Source organism: Malus domestica, chromosome 08 (genome assembly GCF_042453785.1).
Source record: "Malus domestica chromosome 08, GDT2T_hap1".
Lineage (NCBI taxonomy): Eukaryota > Viridiplantae > Streptophyta > Magnoliopsida > Rosales > Rosaceae > Malus > Malus domestica.
In genome coordinates, this window is record NC_091668.1 from 4,341,850 (window position 1) to 4,363,200 (window position 21,351).

At 39.6% G+C, this 21,351-nt stretch overlaps 1 protein-coding gene across 2 annotated transcripts; it reads right to left on the reverse strand.

Annotated features, from left to right (window-relative positions):
• Positions 1-13,017: 13,017 nt before the first annotated feature.
• LOC103423097 (CBL-interacting serine/threonine-protein kinase 5-like) lies at positions 13,018-14,880 on the reverse strand. 2 transcript variants are annotated; one of them, NM_001398334.1, is given in 1 exon segment: positions 13,018-14,880. In NM_001398334.1, a coding segment is annotated over 1 exon segment (1,323 nt). In that variant the 5' UTR covers positions 14,482-14,880; the 3' UTR covers positions 13,018-13,158.
• Between the last annotated feature and the right edge of the window lie 6,471 nt (positions 14,881-21,351).

Sequence of the window (21,351 nt, forward strand, 5' to 3'; positions counted from 1 at the left end):
GTGGCTCACCTGCTATTGGTGACCTAACTCAAGAGTATTTAACCAGCAAAAGTTACATATAACCACATGATTTTTCTCAAAGTATACGAATATGTAAAAGCTATTTGTGCTTTCTTACATTAGCTACAAACTACTTAAAAGTGACGAATAAAGAAGAACGGAAATATTTATGTCCTATAAAGCAAAGAAGTGTACATGAACCCAAGTTGTGTGGTAGTGTGTTTGTCGGCCACCTAGTTGTGGAGTAAAAAATAATTAAGAGACGGCATGTGGATTTTTAGGCATAAATAACAAAATTACCCTTGAGGAGCACCATAATTCCCACGCACGAGTAGTAGACAAACATCCCACAATCAAGTCAAAAGTGCCCAAAATAGGTATTTACTCAAAACCTATTTCATCCATCTTCTCCACAAGGTAACCCCCAAAACATTCCTTTTAACGTATGTTAATTAGCTAATTAATAGATTTATTACCTAATTAATCTATTAATGGCTAATTAAATTACCAATTAACTACAAAATACACTCAAAAACACCACAAAGGGCCGGCCACCTTCTCCCCCAAGGAGGCCTGCCATGCCCTTTATGCCCTTTATATACTACCCAATTTTCTGCAAAAACCTAGGTCTACACTCTTACCAAATACTCAAAATTCTCCAAACACTTTGCCCTCAAAATTCTAACTTTGGCATCGGAGGTTCTTCGGCCAAAGCCCCCCCTCCCCCCATTCATCGTGGGTGTGTGAGGCTATTGGCCTTGACCTAAGGTGTTATTTGTTTTGTAGGTGCAATTTTGTCCAAGAACAAGGAGGAAGAAATTTGCATCCACAAATTGGTACTTTCATTGAGAGTTGAGTCCCACACTCGTAGAAGACTCTCGCATCCAAGGTTTTTCTATTTTTCTTGTCCATTTGTAGACTTTTTGTACGTTTTTATTATTAGAATTTTTTATTTGCAAAAATTATTTGATAAAATGTAAAAAAGAAGTACAATGGCTAGAAATTTAGAAAATTCAAAAAGTGAAAATTCCAATATTCAAGAGATGGGACCGTGGCGATCCATGAGGCTAAATATGATAATAAGTGAAACGGCACCACCACGGTAGCCACCAGCGACGAGGTTCATGGTGTCACTACCATGGCCTGAGCTGTGCCATCCAAGGCCAACGACACCAAGGTCACGGCCCAAGCCAAGTCACTATATGCCCAACGCGTTGTCAAGCTGAACCCAACCTGCTCTTGCATCCCAGCCTGCTCCCGTGGCCCAGCCTGCTCCTACCGAGCAGCCGACTCTCACGGCCCAGCCTGCTTCCGCCGAACAGCCCACTCTCGCGGAGCAGCCTGCTTCCGCCGAGCAGCCCACTACCATCGATTTGACATTTCCCAACTCAAATCTCACGCTCGGAGTCTACCACACTTCCACTGCTCAATGAGATACATTCCTTCCAAGCTCTTCCAACCCAAATGGAGAACAACACTTGTCTTGACAAGTTATAGAGTTGACGAGCACCCTCGCATAGCAGACGACCTTGGTGAATCAACTCTTGCAGCACACCGAGATGCAATGTGCCCTTGACGAGGTGTCTCGAAATAGGACAAGGGTAGACAAAGAATCTTTCCAGCAACATCCCAGCAAGCAGCCACTTGACCAGTCACGAACTGAGCGTTCTAACGAATTATACTCCTGATTGGGCCCCCGAGATAACGTATACTCTCGTTTTAACGCGTGGAGGAGCGTGCATTCTCAGTTAGGCCCACAGACAAACATACACTCATGGTTGGGGCCACACTTCAATAATCAACATGAGCAACATTCCAGGAGAAGTGTTCATTCGCGGCAAGGCCTGCAAAGAGCAACATCCACCTCACATCAAAGTAGGCAGCACATCGGATGAAGAGAAGCAATCACTCAATTCGGCTTAAGTTCAACCAGCAGCCTGCAAGTTACCTGCTCGTCTGTTAGAAACATACCACATGCACCGCAGCCGAGTCGTAGATGAGCTAAACACATGGATGAGCAGCCTAAACCAGCAGGTCACGACTGGGGGCGGCCGAGAACTTGGCATCCCCAACAAAGGAAAATTCATGAAGAAGTAGAAAGGCTCATGACTGAGCGATTGCGTGATTTCCCACGCAACGAAGCTATTGACAAGGTGCTCTGATGAGACATGACCAACATAAGCGAGTTATCTTTCAATGACAGATCGAGCAGACAACACTACCCCATATAGATTGCCGGATACAAAGACTAATTCTGTTCCGACAAACGCAACAGCTCAGCCTAATGGCACACCGGGGGCAAACAAGTACCAGAATGACACACCAGCCCAACTACCAAGAACTGGGGGCAGGCCTTGTTCTCAACACTCCAAATGATTAAATACTGAAGCAGAACATCATAAGTAGCCGAGCATCACAGACCTAGTGGTCCAATTCCTTCTGCTGCGCACAACCTGGCCCAAGCCCTGCTTTCACAACCGTGCCTACCTGCTCCACGGCTCCCGGCAGCCATTGACCTATTACCATGGCTCATAAATGTGCTAATCTTGCACCACGACTCCCACCCGTGCTGATTTTGCCATGTTGCTTGTGTCAACCAAGTCTCAAAAACACACACAATGAAACACCTAATGATGGCACAATAATTCTGGAAGCAGCTCGCTGCACTTACACCCTTACGTGGGTTCCACAAACAGTTCGAAGTCTCAAGCAGTTCCCCAAACAAGACCTCGCAGGCTGAGGATTATTTCAGTTGTCCGCTTTCCTCAACTGCTGTCCACAACAGCTGCTCAAAACCATTTATTGGTATGCTCTCCAGTGCGAGATGATAAACTAATTGCTCTCCAGTGCGAGAGGGTAAACCAATTCCCCAACACCCATATAGGTCTGCTATCCATTGCGAGAGGATAAACTAATTGCTTTCCAGTGCGAGAGGGTAAACCAATTCCCCCGACACCCATATGGGTCTGCTATCCAGTGCGATAGGATAAACTAATTGTTCTCCAGTGCGAGAAAGTAAATAAATTTCCCGACACCCATATAGGTTTGCTCTCCAGTGCAAGAGGATAACTAATTGTTTTCCAGTGCGAGAGGGTAAACCAATTCCCCGACACCCATATGGGTTTGCTATCCAGTGCGAGAGGATAAACTAATTGTTCTCCAGTGCGAGAACTAATTCCCCGACACCTATATGGGTTTGCTCTCCGGTGCGAGAGGATAAACTAATTGCTCTCTAGTGCGAGAGGGTAAACTAATTGCTCTTTAGTGCGAGAGGGTAAACTAATTGCTCTTTAGTGCGAGAGGGTAAACTAATTGCTCTCCAGTGTGAGAGGGTAAACTAATTCCCCAACACCCATCTAGGTAAGCTTTCCAGTGTGAGAATGCCACATAGCTCAAAAGATCGAATGTTTAAAGATCAACCAGGCAGCAAATGGTTATAGGGCAACAGTCACTTTTGCACTTAACAGTTCGCTCATCTGACACTTCATCTTCAACAGCTTCGATCTTGGCAGCTCCACCATTGACTGCCCCATCTACGGCAGCTGAGAAATCAAACTCAAGCTCCTTATTTTTGGCAAGCAGCCCATACCGTTGCCCATTCCACGCCACTTCCTCATCCCATGCCGAGCCAATCATTGGCTTTAATCAAGCCGAGCAGCACAAGCAATGGCCCTTGACACACCACCTTCTTGGCTCATGCCAAGCCGACTCCTAGCCCCTGCCAGCCGACGTGCTGCACCACCCCAACGGCTGCCCCGTGGCGGCATCTCCCAAGAAGAAGACAAGGAGAATTAAGTTTTTCTTACATCGGTGCGGCACGAAGAAGACAAAGAAATCAACAGAAGACAGTTATTTGCACGGGCAAGCAAAGAAGAGTGCTAGGAGAGGGGGAACAAATATCCTCTAGTTTTCTTTCTTTCTTGTAGGGATAAGTAATTGCCCTCCGAAGTTGATTTAATCCCCTACTTAAGGTAGGCTTAAATAGGCTTTGGAGGCGATTTATTTCCCTTTCCTAGAAGAATCTAATTCCAAGTCCAAGAGAGAATCTGCATCAAAATTGGAGATCTCTACACTTGCTGCCCTTTCCCGCGAGCAGCCCAGCAGGTGTGGGGGCATTTGTGGAGCCAAAAATAATCAAGAGACGACACGTGAATTTTTGGGTAGAAAAGATAAAATTACCCTTGATGAGCACCAGAATTCCCATGCGCGAGCAATGGACAATCATCCCACAATCAAGTCAAAAGTGCCCAAAATAGGTATTTATTCAAAACCTATTTCATCCATCTTCTCCACAAGGTAACCCCCAAAACATTCCTTTTAAATTATGTTAATTAGCTAATTAATAGATTTATTACCTAATTAATCTATTAATGGCTAATTAAATTACCAATTAACTACAAAATACACTCAAAAACACCACAAAGGGCCGGCCACCTTCTCCCCCAAGGAGGCCCGCCATGCCCTATATATACTACCCCATTTTCTCTAAAAACCTAGGTCTACACTCTTGCCAAATACTCAAAATTCTCCAAACACTTTTCCTTCAAAATTCTAACTTTGGCATCGGAGGTTCTTCGGCCAAAGCCCCCCCTCCCCCCCCCCCCCCACACATTCATCGTGGGCGCGTGAGGCTATTGGCCTTGACCTAAGGTGTTATTTGTTTTGTAGGTGTAATTTTGTTAAAAAACAAGAGGAAGAAATTTACATCCACACTAATGTTATTGCTTTTCGAATTTTTTTTTTCTGCTACTGTGTGTTAGTCTTTGTAGTCCTATATTTCAAGTTGATAATATAATATTATAGGTTATTAGATGAATAATATCCGTGTGGCGATCCTCATCGTGATCTTATAGCGTTTGGTAGAGGGAGGAAGAGATGAAAAGTCGAATAGTATTGATGCAATCATCCTATATATTACTGTTTTTGTATGACATTACAACGTGGAAGAAAACCATGGAAAAATTACAAGTCTTTCTTTTGCTTTAACTATCTTGAAGTCTTTAGACCTTGATTATCGCATAAAAAATGATGATTCTAAACTAACAAGGTTTCTCGCTTTGCGAGAGTTTGAGAAGAGGGAACGTCTACCGTACACGGCTTATCCTTATTTTGCAAAAAAAGTGTCTTCACGACTCGAATCTGTGATTTTTCGGTCACAAAAAAGTAACATTTCTGCTGCGCCATGACTCGCTCTCACCATAATTATTGTATGATCCAATGATTAATTAGAACTCATAAGCACATTGAAAACACCATAGTCTTTGTATACAAAGATTGCAACCATTTGTATAGATTGGCTATGTAGGTTATATATACGACAACTTTGAATCATACATATGACAAAGTTTTGAAATTTGAGGTACCATCCTATTTAAATAAGTTATGGAAGGTTGGTGGACATCATTTTTTTAAGACCAAGATACATATTATATACTTATAAAATTTTGGTGAAACTTCAAAAAATTTAGAAGCGGAATTCGATATAATAAAAGGTAAATTTAATATAATTTAATAATCAATAAAAAGTCACATAAAAGAGTAAATTACTAACATTTAAATAATTGAACAAAAACGATTACAATTTACATAAGAGACAACTTGATAAAACCAATCGACATAAGTGAAAAAGCGCTCGAAGGGGTTAGTACCTAAATAAAACGTCGTAATGCTTGGAGTCAATATACTATTCAAGAGAGCAAATTAATTGTTGTTTCTTGCTATTTTCTAAAATGAAAAAACTCCAAGCAAGCAACCGTGTATTGATCGTGTTCATAAACTGCAGCCGCATGTAGAGGTAGAAAGTTATCCTGATATCCATCTCCTATGTTTTTCAAAGTCATTGCATCAAGGTAATAGCTAATAGGACTAATGATTTATTTGAAAATATTTTTAAAATGACTAAAATCGCTTTTTAACGAAAATGATTTTGTAACCCATTCTTAGTAAAATAGTAAGTTATTGCTGAAAAAACACTTTATTACTTCGTACAAGAAGTACATAATTAGTGCTTCTTGCATGAAACATTTTAAATACTTTTAGAACCTAAAAATATTTTCTTTAAAAACTCTTTCAATCATTTTAAAAATAATTCCAAACAAATCTTAAGATTTTATTGGCAACTAGCTATCTTGTCGTGTGGAATTTGTATGTAGGATCATATACTAGTGACCTGCATAACGTAAGCTTGGTGAACGTCATCATTTTTTTTGGGTTTATTTGCATGTTATATATTATTATATTCTTTGTCACTCGCCAACTTTCATAGAAATTTCCAGGAAACTAACCGAACGAACTCCTTTTCCACGGAGAAATGTTAAGGAATAGAAACTAAGTTCATCTATTGTTTGATTAATTAGGATTATCTTACAAGGTCTCTTCTTTATCATGCCCTAACAGAGAGAGACAGAAAATGGTTTTCCATCTATGCATGGCGTGGTGTGTCTACTGTTTGGCCATTTGCCACGTGTATAAATTATATTCGTCAATTGTATTCGCATGCATATAAATTAATCACTAGTAATTTTCTTACTAATGTAATTCTGATTTACAAATCGTCCACACGTGTTTCTGCCACTAATGTGTTTGTCGAAATTTATGTTTTTGTTAACTAGAAGTCTTAAGTTATTTGCTATTAAACCAATTTTAATTTGTCTTTGTTAATAAGCTAGACATATTGTTGAGAGGGATCGCATCCACACACATCATGTCATAATCCATATATATATATTCACCATGCATGCTCACTTAGGCAAAATACCCAAATTGTACACAACTTTTGTCCATTGTTTATGCAATCACTACATGTTAATTAATCATTTCATCTATGATAATATAAATCAAGTACAATTAAATCATGTAAGAAGAAGAAGAAGACTAGAAGTTGGTGAGTCAAGCATAATCCTGTTTTTTTTTATGTGAGTCACTGCGTTACACCAGCATGTTTACGTCAGCTGATGTATGATTAAACCCTATTTCATTTGTCCATGAACTTTTTGAGGTTGCTTTTCACTTGTTTTGTTGTCGTCGATGATGATAAATTGATAATGTACGTGTTTTGCTTTTTTGTTGTACTTTTTCAGAGACAAAATTACACCACATGCTCCCTTTGGAGTTCCTCGATCGATTAATATAACGCCATTAGGTCTTTCGTTTGGATGCTAACAAAAGGCTAGGACTAAGAGAAATTACAAAGTCGTCAATAAGACTTGGTGATGTAGAACAAATAGCTAAATGGGGCCGAAGGAAGATAAAAAGACGCAACAGAAATATACAGATTTGACGTCTAAGCTTCATGTTAGGCCCATGATACATTTTCAAAAAGAGCACAGCATCTCAGTTCTAACGCATAACCTTTCTATGACATATAATGGATTTTAGCCATCTGATGCCGTTTATGCTTCCAAAACCGCATTTTAAATTCCGTAATAAAAATTGAACCTTTCGATTTATGTGAGATTAATGTTCTATTCCAAAAGACCCTTGAGCATTTGCAAGGCTATGTTTAAGTCTATTTAAACCATTTGGCTCCGAATGTAATGGATGAATTCTCAAATAATTAAACAACCTTTCGGTTTTATCCCAATCCCCGATTAGTCTTTTCGTTTATTTATGAAATTAACACAGTGGTTACAAAATCCCAAGATTGAGCCTAAACTCTAATTTCTATCCCCAAAAAAAATACTTTGTTTTTTAACAAACGATATTATTTACACTAAAGGGGAGAGTGTGCGCTTAGCCTCACAATGCGCTAGCAATAATGTGATTCAAATTCGCCTTTAGTGAGAATTGAAACTAAGACCTTTCACTTACAAATGAAGAGGAATACCACAAAACCGTAGTACTTAGTGGCACAATCTAAATAGATCCGAAAGTGAGTCCATCACCAAATACTTGGTGTATATACCCACCCACATATAGGGATTGTATAGGTACACAACCTTGATTGGAAAATAGGCCCCACAACCTTGATGTTGTGCAGCTGAAGTTCACTTGCCTCTACTCTCGACTATTGCTAGACTCACCAAACAGCTACTGACGCAGCTGCAGTCGCAGATCCCAGCATCATCAATGTTTTTTTTTTTGGTAAATTACACTGTGCCACCTCAGGTTTGAGGTCTATTACAATCTCATACAACATCTACCACCTCAGGTTTGAGGTCTATTACAATCTCACACAATATTTTCAAAATATTTCACTTTCATACCTCAAGTACTATTTTATTTCAATATAATACATTAGTTACATTTTTCATCCATTGAATTGTTAGAAGATGATGTGGCTGCCACATTTGTGCCACATGGCTACCGTATTTGTGCCGCATGGCTGCCAAATTTATGCCATGTGGCAAAAAAAAATTATATATTAAAAATATTATAATAATTTATCCTATTAAAAAATAATAAATAAATAAATAAACTGAAAACCCATTTCCCCCGACCACCTCCCTCTCCTCCACTCTCTTCACCTCCCCTCCCATCCAAAACCCACCACACACCCACCTCCACCGCAATCCCCCACCCCACCTTCACCTCCCCCGCAACCCCCCACCCCACCTTCAACTACCTACCTAATCAATTTGTCATGACATAATCCAATAATGAAACAATTCTAATTATGTTTTTGTGAAAAAAAAAAATTGGTGTCAGAATTTGAATTTGTTTTGTTTGTTAAAATGTTCAAAAAAAATATTTTACGACGACGTAACGTTAAATTAATTAAAAAAGGTTAACATAAACAAAAAATGTGCACATAATCAAATTATCACATAAAATCGTAAAAACCTCAAATTTAGGGATTCTACTATAAGAACTCTCCCATTGGAGATAATATTCCTTGTGTCTCAAAGATTTCTTTTAAGTCCTTAAATGAGTACTCAAATATAGTGGTGGAAGTTCTTAAATATAGACTCACATTGAAGATGCTCTTATGTGCCCAGTCCAGCCTAACCCATTGGATCCGGTGGACACACCGATGTGGCTTCTTCTACTGATATGGATTGAAATCTTCAGGCCAAGCAGTCATTGCGGACTCTGATTCCGTTGTAATAAAACCCAAATGGACACCTTCTGGCCATGAAAAGGCCAGTTTTTAATGTTTGGGCCTTTCTGGCCCACTTTTATCCGATCCGGTGTTTGTGTCCTATGTCTAACCACCAGTCAAAACCTTGAACCACAAAAACCACCAGTCAAACCTCTACTTCTCTATCTGAAAGAGAAGTGCTAATATCTCCCTCGTGTGATCTCAACGGTTATCATTTTGTGAGTCATTTGCCAAGAATGTTTAAGATATGCCACCATATGCTCATGGTGGCATGCGTGACTGAACCTAATATTATGGACCTTTATAAAACATAGACTATATTTAAATCACGACCGCATCACAAATATAAATTGTTTGACGTAATAGATTCACTTATTACATCAATTAGTATAATCGCTTGCTAATTTACAAGAACATAGTGTATTAATGTGTGCTAACAATATGGTCATTGAGAAACTTAAAAACATGCGATAATTTGTGCGGTTTAATCTTGAGTGGCTTAACAATCCACCCCCTAAAGTGAGAACCTTATCTTATCTGAAATATGTGACGTGGTGTCTCCTCGTTGGATCTACCTGCATGCATCTACAACTAACTAGCTAGAACACACAGAGTAGGGAACATAAGTGACCCCTAAACCCTAGTTACCACTGAAAGACGAAAGTGATTCGGCAGATAAGATTTTGTTTTGTAATGGAGCTGTACGTACGTCATCTTTGTTTTCTCCATTCCTAAACGTGATTAAGCATCCACTAAACCTAATTGTGTTAAACTCAATGTGTTTAAGGATCTAATTATCTGTTGCTCTATACGGGACATTGAAACTTGCTCGTAGTCAATGCCTATCGGTTTTGTCATGCATGCATGCATGCATGCATGAACGCTCAGAAGATTTTTTCTGCACTTGTTGGAAACTCTATCGACATCAATTTTTGTGTTGTGTTTGATTCAATAAGGGATAAGGGCAAGACAAGAGTTGAACCCTAGCCTTCGTGTAGTGTATGTCACTCTACCACTACAGCCTAAGTTCTGGAAATCTTGAGGTGTACATAAATAATGTTTTATAAGTTTATGTCATACATACATGTCATTGTCATGAGTCGTGTTACCGACAATTATTTACTTGCATTTGATTGAGGGCTAGTTTGGGGTTGTTGTATTTTTTTTAAGATATTTTTGCAATGCTGTGAGCTGTGAAAAAAATAGGTAAATGTTTGGTAAACTGTAGTGCTAAAAGTTCTTTTAGCAAAAAACAATATGGAGAAATGATTTGTCGATAGGAAAGTTTCATTAATTGGTGTTATTCACCTGCCTTCAATGAAAAAAAAAACTTTATTGAGAAACATGTGTAGAGCTACTTCTTCTTTATGCTGTTTTGGACCTATGATTTCGGAAAGGAAAAAAAACACTTTATTTCATCTATCAAACACAATTAAGGCTCCAACTTTTTAAATAAATTTAAGCAACTCAAAACAAAAAAACCAGCCTTGACTTCAGTTATTTAGGCAAATCTTATATCCCACTTACATCAACAACAATTCACAATTATTAAGGCGCATGTATATAAATCTACATGATATTTCTCTATCTTATTAGTACATCAATGACTGAGAGTCACAAGTTACTTGAGCAATACCATAAATTCATAATATTGGTTGATGCAATTACTTGCAAGGCAATCTCTCTTAAATATGGACCATATGTATGCATTATGGTGGAGATGAAAAGTACACATACCTTGCATTCTTCACCACCCCATTAAGAAATTAGGTCTTTGTGCAGTATCATTCAATAATTTAGTAAGGAAATATGATTGAGGCACTTCTTATATTAAATGTGATTAGCATAAAGCGAGCAGGACTAACATATAATAAATCTTGTACTTTTAGAAGAGTGACTTACGTGTATGATGTGGTCAAACATTCATATTCATATTTTTGTCTCAACATATTATTAGGTCCAATTCCTAGCGCCAATGAATCACGCGATGATAGTTAGAGAGAGGCTAAAACGTTTATGTGAGTATTTCAGGCTTTTAAAAAGTTGGATTACCGTGACGAAACCACCAATTAATCTCTTTTTTGAAAGAAAAAAAAAACATTTTGGAATGTTGTTACCCAATTTTCCAAAATTAGGGCTTACTAAAAGTGAGTACAGTGACATCATCAATAACCAAACTTACCAAAGTGCTTTTTCGAGAAGCAGCGTTCTCTCATCCTCTCAGCTCGTTGGACGTGCGTCAGAAATTGCACCAGAAAGATGGTGGATGAAGGACATGGATCCTCACCGAATCCAATTGTCTTAATCATAGGGATTAATAAATTTGAGCTATTGAAATTTGATCTAACGACTACAAATAAAAACTTACTCTAAAATGATAATAATTTTAACCGTTAAATCAAATTTTAATCATTCGGATTCATTGATCCATAAAATTAGGACAATTGAAACCGAAAAAGATCCATGTCCACAACGGAGAGAAAAAGCGCAACCGTTTCCACCATAATAATATTTTTCATTTTCCAACTGCCAGTCTACCAGTCCCAGAAGCTAATAGGCTAGTAGCTATTATAATTAGGTGGAACTATATTGTCGACGTGTGTAATTTAAACATTTATTAATTCTAAATTAAGATGACGAATGTGGTTTATTTTCTTATGATGCCAAATTTGTACCTTATATTATTGGGAAACTTTTTTTTTTTTTGTAGTTTCTTCTGAAAGCTTCCGGTCTTTGAGCATTGTTGACTTGGTCTCCCCCATTTATTATTTTATTACTAATTAACAATGTGATTTTGGCTTTGTAGAGAAGAAAAATGGTTAGAGTTCACACTGTTAGAATATGTATGTGGTTTGACATTTATTGGGTTTTCCTCGTACGTTCGAAATTTTCCCTTCCCTAAATTATTATGATAGTTTCGAATTCCCTTACTTCCCTCGTTAGGATAAATTTTTCCATGTGACTAGAACACACACCTTAGCATTACAAGTGGTTTTCACCACTAATAACCTCTTAACACATGTATTCTTATAACATAAATACAATTAATTAAAAAATAAAATTAAACTGACTCCCTGTATTCCCAATCTCCAAATCACCTCCCACACCATTCTCCTCCCATGCCTCCCCCATTGGCCGACTCCTTGACGGAGACCTGCATCTTCCACCCCACCCATCCCTCCCTTTCCCACACGTTTCTCTCTCCCCTTCTTTTTCATCTCAATATTTTGTCCTCTTTCTTGTGCTCTTTCTGAGACGGACACAAGGGATGCTGAAAGACAAATCTTAAATCGGATGTCGGAGACAGCAAATCTGGGTCGACGGAGGTGGGTGGTTTTGGATAGGGTGGGGGAGAACGAGAAAGAAAGGGGGAAAGAACAAGAGGAAGAGAGAATATATGGAGTGTCACCAGTGGAATCACATAGCGGCGATGGAGGTGGGTGGTCGGCGTGGAAGGGGGTAGTCGGAGAGTTATCTGACTTCTTTCTCTTTGAACTATAGGGGTATGTTAGGAATTTTGTTTATTTAATGCTTATCATAAATATCAAAACATGACAATCTTTTTATTTCAATAATGAAATAGGCAAGTGTTAAAGATATATTGGTTGGGAACTCCAAATAAGCTAATGTGCCGGTCATCTGGAAAAATTTCTCCCTTGTTAGAATATGAATGGCCAAACTAATTAATTATACATTGTGAGATTTTACTCAAAACACATTCTTTCGTCAAAAAGTTTTCGAAACTTTTTTTTTTTTTGGTATCATTCTAAGTAAATACATGTCAAATGTGAGGATATAATAAAAAGAAACAATTGATTTTACTCAAATTGATGCGGAAAATAAAAAATAGCCACGCATGATGAATAAGTGTAATTTCCGTTATGAAGTTAAAAAATAGCCACGCATGATGAACAAGGTTTATCAACATTCCACTGTGGCGCTTACAAAATATTAATTAGCATTCTAATCACAAAATATATACAAATTAATCCTCCTTCTTACTAAAAACCGAAAACAGCCCAAAAAACAAAAAACCAACTACAAAATCTGAAAGCCAAAAACCCCAAAATTAGGTTCAGTATTTCCAAGATTGTTACTATTAATTTACTTTTAACACATTAATCTTCGTTTAATCGGTCTTGAACTAGATCACAGTCGACTTTCCCGTTTCCGTTACCGCTACCGTCACCTTGCCATGTCCATACAATGTCCTTCAATGCTGGCCTAACATCTTCCTCACAAAACTTGGCATACTCCAAAGTATCCCCGGACGACTTCGTAAACTGCACCACCGCCACCTCCGGCGCCACCTCGAACACCTCCGCGGTCACCGAAAGCCGCCCTTTTCGCCCTTCATTCGGCCCTTGCATCCTTATTTTGAAGTCCTTCACTTTCGCCACTTTAAAGCTCAGCCCCTTTGCCGCCGCCTCGATCTTTGCCATGATCGCCGCAGCCGAGCACTTGGACGTGAACACGGACCCGGCCTTCCGCTTCTTCTCGAACAAATTCGACAAGTCAAACCCGGACGACATCGAAGAAATAAACTCAAATGCATTGAAGAACTTCGGAGAGTCGCTCCCGTCGGACTTTTCATCAACACCTTCCGTGGGTTCCGTGACCTCCTCCTGTTTCTTCATCCCCTTGCGAAACCACGGCGTGCGCATGATCGCCGGAATGGTGATTCGCTTCTCCGGGTCGGAAACCAACATTTTCGAGATCAACCGCTTCGCCTCCGTTGAAAACCACGGCGGACATTCAAACTCCGCCTTGAAAACCTTCCTGTACATGTTCATCAGATTCTCTTCCTGGAACGGCAGAAACCCAGCCAGCAAAACGAACAGCACAACTCCGCACGACCAGATATCCGCCTTAGATCCGTCGTACCCCTTCTTCCTCAGCACCTCCGGCGCCACGTAAGCAGGAGTCCCACACTGGGTGTGCAGAAGCCCGTCGTTCCGGAGCTGCTCCGGCAGAGCGGAGAGTCCGAAGTCGGAGATTTTCAGATCCTCGTTTTCGTCGAGCAACAGATTCTCCGGCTTCAAATCGCGGTGGGAGACGCCCCTGCTGTGGCAGAAATCGACGGCGGAGATCAGCTGCTGGAAGTACTTCCGGGCCTGATCCTCCTTCAGCTTCCCCTTCGCCACCTTAGCGAAGAGCTCGCCGCCCCTGACGTACTCCATAACGAAGAAGATCTTGGTCTTGGTCGCCATGACTTCTTTCAGCTCCACGACGTTCGGGTGGCGGACTAAACGCATCACTTCGATTTCCCGCTTGATCTGCTCCATCATCCCTTCCTTCCTCACCTGGTCCTTGCTGATCACCTTAATCGCCACGCTCTCGTTCGTCGCGATTTGTCTGCCATGGTAGACCTTCGCGAAGGTCCCCTTGCCCAGCAGCTTCCCCACCTCGTACTTCCCGAAAAGCACTGTCCTTTCCTCCATTGACGCTGGGAAATTAGGTATTGGGAGTACGATGCTCTTTCGTCAAAGAGTTGTATTCGCGGAATTGTCGACTCACCAACCGCGATTAAACAAATTATTTGAGTTGTCTAATTGAGATTTGGTGAGAAATATTGAAACTAAAGAGGGGACTTGAGATGGGTTTTGGTTAATTTGGGGAGTTGGGCTCATGGTACGAGTGGCTGAGATACTGATGCGAGTGGATTCCATTCGAGGGGTTTAAAGACTAGAGGGAGGTTTGGATTTGGAGAGAGAGAGAGGAGGCGAGACAGAAGGATGGTTGGCATGACGCCATTGGAGCACCTGGTATTTTCTGTCAGAACGGGGACTACGCACACAGAATCATGTTTTCACAAGGGCTTGTGGTGAGCAAGATTACAGAAACAAGTGGACGAGTTTTATTGGTCCAGAAATAAAAAACCCTAATATTTCTTCGATTTTAATAATTGACAAGTGTGGTGCCACACTTACCATCTACTTATACCATCATTTGTACCATATCTCTATAGAGATAAATCCGCTAACGCATATGTGTCTCATCTTTATTAGAGAAATGTTACAAATTATTATATAACTAGATAGTACAAAGACAAGATACGACCCAAATCCTCTAAAACATTAACCAATAATTTTTTTTTTTTGACAAAATGATAGGATAATATAGACTAAACTATGGGGAGGGGGATTTGACTACAAGATCTCTGGTGCATAGGCGAATGCTCATAATCAATTGACCTATAAGTCACTTCCTAATAACCAATAATTTCACTATGTAATTTTTGAAGCATTTGTTCATCTTTTAATTAGGGTAGTGCTATAAACACCCACACCACATTTACTTCTCACACCTTTTTTAATTTTCAGCCGTTGAATTAAATAAATTGAAGAGGATTAATGGTAAAAAATTAACAAGAGTGTGCGAAAACTAAAAGTGAGTACATGAATAAACCGCCCACACCACTTTTCAATAGTTTTCCTTTTATTTATTTGAAAAGTAAGTTGAAACAAGAATTTTCTCGATTGATGAATAATCAAAACTAAATAAAGAAGATATATTAATCAAATATTGACAATATTATTGCTCAAATATCAAAATCATGAAAAGTAACCCTTACCCAAAAATCATAGCCACAAAAAAAGCAACAAAAATAAATATATAATTTAGGTAAAAAAAAAGAAGAGAAAAATTAAGAAAATAAAAACCAAATCCAATAAATCTACTGCGACTGCGTCAAATACCAAAAATTGCTAGACCAACTTAACCTTGAAATAGATATCACTTAACTTTCTCTATTAAGAAAACAGAAAGATTGCTAGACCAACTTAGCATACATTGTAGTTTTTTTTTCTTTTTTCCTAAACAAACGATATTATCTATACTAACGGGAATGTGGTGAGTTTAGCCTCACAATGGGCTACCAATAATATGGTTCAAATAAAACCTCTCACTTACAGGTGAAAAGAAATACCATTAGATCATAGTACTAAGTGGCATTCTAATTTCTATAATTATATTAACAAAACAATTTTGGCTTCTCTCCTTTCTCATTTTCACTTTCTTCTAGTCCCCTTTTATTTAAATGCTCACGATTAAGCCACGCCAACACAAGATATTGACTTATTGTATTGACTTCTTTATATAGAGAGACATAGAGAAAAGTGAAAGAGAAGGGAAGGAGGGGAGGGGATTTAGAGGAAAGAGACTCCTACTCAAAAACAAAACAGCTCTCTTTTGAATTTCTATGTATTTCTATATTTATTTATAGCCTTTATAAAGCCTTTCTGTGTAAGAAACAAATATAAAATAGAGGAAATCAATAAAAAAAGTAAGGCAATATTAAGAAGACTAAATTTTTTAGAATAATAGTTAGGTACTACCGTACTGGTGAGTCAATAGAAAATTGATCGATCTGATTTGAGGTTTGAGGGATGGATGAGCAGAAGGATAGCAGACAGAAAATTGGAAGAGGAGGGCTGCAAAGAGATAATGGATGATATTTGGCTATGGCCGACTCTGGTACATGGAACGAATAAGGGCAGGATGCACGACGGGCTGGTGGCAGAGGACGATGGCTGGAGATAGAAGGAGATAGATGACTGGGTAATTTTTCGGTTAAGGGAGAAGAAGCATGTTTGGTTATGACATCCATTTATTTTCCCACCGCCACTTAATTCTTGTGCATTACTTCAGTTTTTTATTTATTTAATTTTTTTTAGTACATCGATATTTTCACACTATAGAGAGGGGGAGTTCGGTTAAGCCACACAATATGCAATCTAATTTGGTATCAAATTCGCCGTTCATAAGATTTGAACTTAAGACCTCTCAATTCTAAGCGAAGAGGAATATCACCAGACCTTAGTACTGAGTGATTACTGCAGCTTTTGTATATGAAAAATATCTTTGCCAAGATTTTTCTTTCTAATAAATATAAAATTAAAAGTTTCAAACAAGTTGGTGCCGACCTAGAAAAACTCTCTTGCAAGTTATGAAGGGAGTTTCGAACTTTATAACCAACAATAAGTTGCTTCCTAAACACTATTTGATTAGTATTATTAGTGATATAGACTCATTTGCTTGGTCAAAGTGTTATCATAATACGACGCAGTAACGAGTGGAAGAGTTGACTTTTGCATAAGAAATTCAAAATCGAATAGGGTTTCCCAAATTCGAATTGTCGTATTTATTTTTGTTCTCCAGATCAAAAGTCTAGTCTCCCACAAGTGGTGGACAAGTTGCACAGATTTTATGCCTAATCAAAAGTTAAACCACCTCTTGCCTTGGGAATCAAGTAAGTAAAAAACTTAGGGTTTGATTATCTCTTACGTAAATATAAGAAATCGTGCATAAGAAAACACTCCCTAATATAAGCAACGAAAAACACTTTACAACGGGATCTTGATTTGCAAATGTGAGAGAGTTGATCTTTCAGTGAGTTGGTATATCACATCACATGTCATTATACAAATGGTGAAAAAGTTAAAAAATAAAACTTTCATCCAATTTTTTTTTTAACAAACGAAATATCATCTACATTGTTGATGCACAAAACCGGAGGGGTCTTGGAACAACGTAAATCCGATCGTGAATCTGCAAGAAAGTAAATAACACAAGATGTATCGTGGTTCACCCCAATGTTTGGGCTACATCCACACTGATATTGTATTTCTTTGAGATGTTAAAGAAGATTGTGAGGGTGAGAGCCATGCTCTGAATATGAGAGGCTTTGAGAGGGTGAGGGGGCTTGAGGTTTGTGAGGGTGATGGGGCCTTTTATAGAATAAGGGCGCCTCACTTATTACATATTTGCCCCTCTATTTATTACATAATTACATTTAAGTCCCCATGAGTATTTATACGAGATCTAAATACGGAGACCCTAAGTATGGTACAAACAGTAGTCCCCCAAGTCTTCAGTCAAGAGAGTCATTTGGCTGGAGACTTGAAATTCAGTCCATGTGTGGGCCGAAGTAATTAGATGTCGTCTAGAACTGATACTCGATATGAGGCGGTGCCCAATCTGAAATGATGCTCAACTCGAAGTAGCACATATTGCGAGGCTGCTCTGGTTGTGGCTTATGTTGCCTTGGTTGGCTCGGCTTGTGGTGTTGAAGGTGATGGAGTCCCTTTTATAGAATAAGGGCTCGCTCCTCAATACATGAATGATGGGCTAGAGTTGATGCTCGCGGCGAGGTGGTTACTCAGCAGGCGGCGATGCTCTCTAATGATGGTGAGGGAATCCCTTTTATAAAATAAGGGATCGCTCATCAGTACATGAAGAATGGGTGCTCTATAATGAAAGTGAGGGAGTCCCTTTTATAGAATAAGGGCTCGCTCCTCAGTACATAAATAATGGGCTAAGTCCCCCAAGTATTTTTTATGATGCCCAATATATGGTATATAGTGTAGTCCCCCAAGTCTTCAGTCAATATAGTCTGTTGGCTGGAGACTTCAAATTGAATCCATGTATGGGCCGAAGTGGCGATTGTTTGGAGGCGGTATTTGTATACCCTGCACTTAAGCTTTGCAGGTAAAGCTTTGCAAGTGAAGTTTTAAAGTTAAAGCTCTGTAAATGAAGCTTTCGAAGTTGGAGCTTTGTAAATGAAGTTTTCGAAGTTGGAGCTTTGTAAATGAAGCTTTCGAAGCTAGAGCTCTGTAAATGAAGCTTTTGAAGCTATAGCTTTTATAAATGAAGCTTTTGAAGCTAGAGCTCTGTAAATGAAGCTTTTGAAGCTGATTGACATGAGTGATGCTCATGAATGTTTATGTATGATTGATATGAGCGATGCTCATGAATGATTTTGGAGTACTGGGCGTACTTTTGATCACCTGGTTGGTGATAATAGCGGTAGGCTGCCGAATAATTTTGGAGTACTGGACGTACTTTTGATCACCTGGTTGGTGGTAATAGCGGCAGGTTGCCTAATAATTTTGGAGTACTGAGCGTACTTTTGATCACCTGGTTAGTGATAATAGCGGCAGGGTGCCAAATACATTTGGAGCCATAGGGCCTGACTCTTTTGGGCATAGGGGCCTTCGCCTTCGCCCTCCACATAACATTCCAGCCCATTACTTTGGGCTTGCCGTTTTTTTTTTTTAATTATAATTACCCTCTGATAGGGTTTATACAGATGTCTCCGAAAGATAAGAAAAATAAATTACATCATTGAAAAATAAATCTGATCCTCTGCTCAATGGGTCATGCCCATAATTCTATTTTCTGCATGCCATCACCACCGTAACTATGTTTGCTTTTTTTTTTCTTTTGCTTTCTGCTTTTCTTGATGCTTTTCTTGATCTCCCCGCTCATTCTCTGTCCACCCATGTTGTTTTGTACGGTATCTTTTGCTTGCAAACTCACTTGCTTTTCTTGGACAGCCTGGTCGTGCCCATCCATTCTCACTCATCTTTTTTCTTTTTCTTTTTGCTTTTGCTTTCTCTCTGTTCACTGCATGTTCTCCTACGTGAAGTTATCATTGGAAAGCTGGGAGATTGGGACATTGAGGGCAGTTTCATGAGCAGCGAGCTTAGATTCGTCTTGGCAGACCTATTGTTCCAATAAAAATAATGACCTTCTGATGGGCTGTTAATAATCATACCCAGAGATGACGTTGCCCTTCCTTCTCAGCGACCTCTTCTTCTTGGTGCAGAGACCAACGACCTCTTCTTTGGTTGGCGGACCCATCGGTTCTCCAGCGGAGGATCTCCGACGCCGGAGCTTCACACCGACCGATTCGTTTCTGCGCGGGCGGGAGACGGCGTCCTTCGGGGAATGCAAGAGGCAATACTGCGAGGAGTCGGCGATTTGGGACAATACTAACATCTGGGATTTTGAAGGATTTTGGACCGTCTGATCGAGCTCGAGAAACAGATCATTCGCCTTTCTGCAAATTTTGAGCTCAGCTCTCTGAAATCTTCAAACCATTTCTGGGTTTTTAGAGAGAGAGTTGATGATGTTTCCGGAGCTGGGCGAAGTTTGGCAGGGAATCATCGTAGTTGAGTATCATCTTGAGGTCGTTGTCACCGTCGCCTCGAACATATCTCCGAGACCCACTGCCTCCTCCTTGATCTTGTCGCGGGGTACATTATCCACCAAGAAATTGAATATGTCGGTGCGGGTAATGGCGGCGGCAATGTCGTTTTCTGGAAAGCCTGGCGTTTGCTCTCCTCTGCGTGGAGCCAAGAGCAGATGGTGAGCTTGGGAATGAAGAAATCGCATGCCTCGCATGCCTTGGCGAAGAGGACAGGGGCCTCGGAGAAGATCACACGGACGTCCTCGTCAGCCTTCATGATCTTCTTGATTCGGGCGAGGGGAAGCTGGTGATGATGATTTCTATGATGTGGGAAGTGTGGGAACATCTGCTACCAACATGATTCAATACGCCTTTTTCTTCCCCAATATTGATCCCGATCTCAGAAAATTGGGAGGAGAGAGAGAGAGAGCTAGAGTATGTCTGTGTTCTGGGTTTGGCTTTGGATCTTGGGTTTTTACAGATTTTGTAGATTCACGATGGAGGTGAAAAAATGAAAGAGAACCGACATAGTTTTTCGTGTCGATTCCCACAGACGGCGCCAAATGTTGATGCACAAAACCGGAGGGGTCTTGGAACAACGTAAATCCGACCGTGAATCTGCAAGAAAGTAAATAACACAAGATGTATCGTGGTTCACCCCAATGTTTAGGCTACGTCCACACTGATATTGTATTTCTCTGAGATGTTGAAGAAGATTGTGAGGGTGAGAGCCCTACTCTGAATATGAGAGGCTTTGAGAGGGTGAGGGGGCTTGAGGTTTGTGAGGGTGAGGGGACCCTTTTATAGAATAAGGGCTCCTCACTTATTACATATTTGCCCATATATTTATTACATAATTACATTTAAGTCCTCCGAGTATTTATACGAGATCTAAATACGGATGCTCTAAGTATGGTACAAACATACATCAAGGGGAATGGATGAGTTTAGCCTCATAATTGTATAATGCCATATATGTGGTGTACCCTGTTTCCGAGCATAATGAAAAATCTGTTGGAGTTGAGGACGGGTTAGGTATTTTGCATAAATGGTTCAGATATCGAATACCTTCACTGATACTTCAATGTGTATAGTTAAAGTACAATACTATATAAGAGAATACAATCTCAATAAAATCCTGAAGACTTCAACCTGACTAAGAAAAAAGAGTTACGTATCAATTGCAATAATTTTAGTTTAATAAAAAACACAACAATCTTTCGTGAATAAATCGGAAATCATATTCGCTGGCTCCACAAACGACGTGAGATTAGTAATTCGTGTTTGATTGTCAATAAAAATAGGTCAGGTACATTTTTCTTGTTTTTGCTTAATAAAA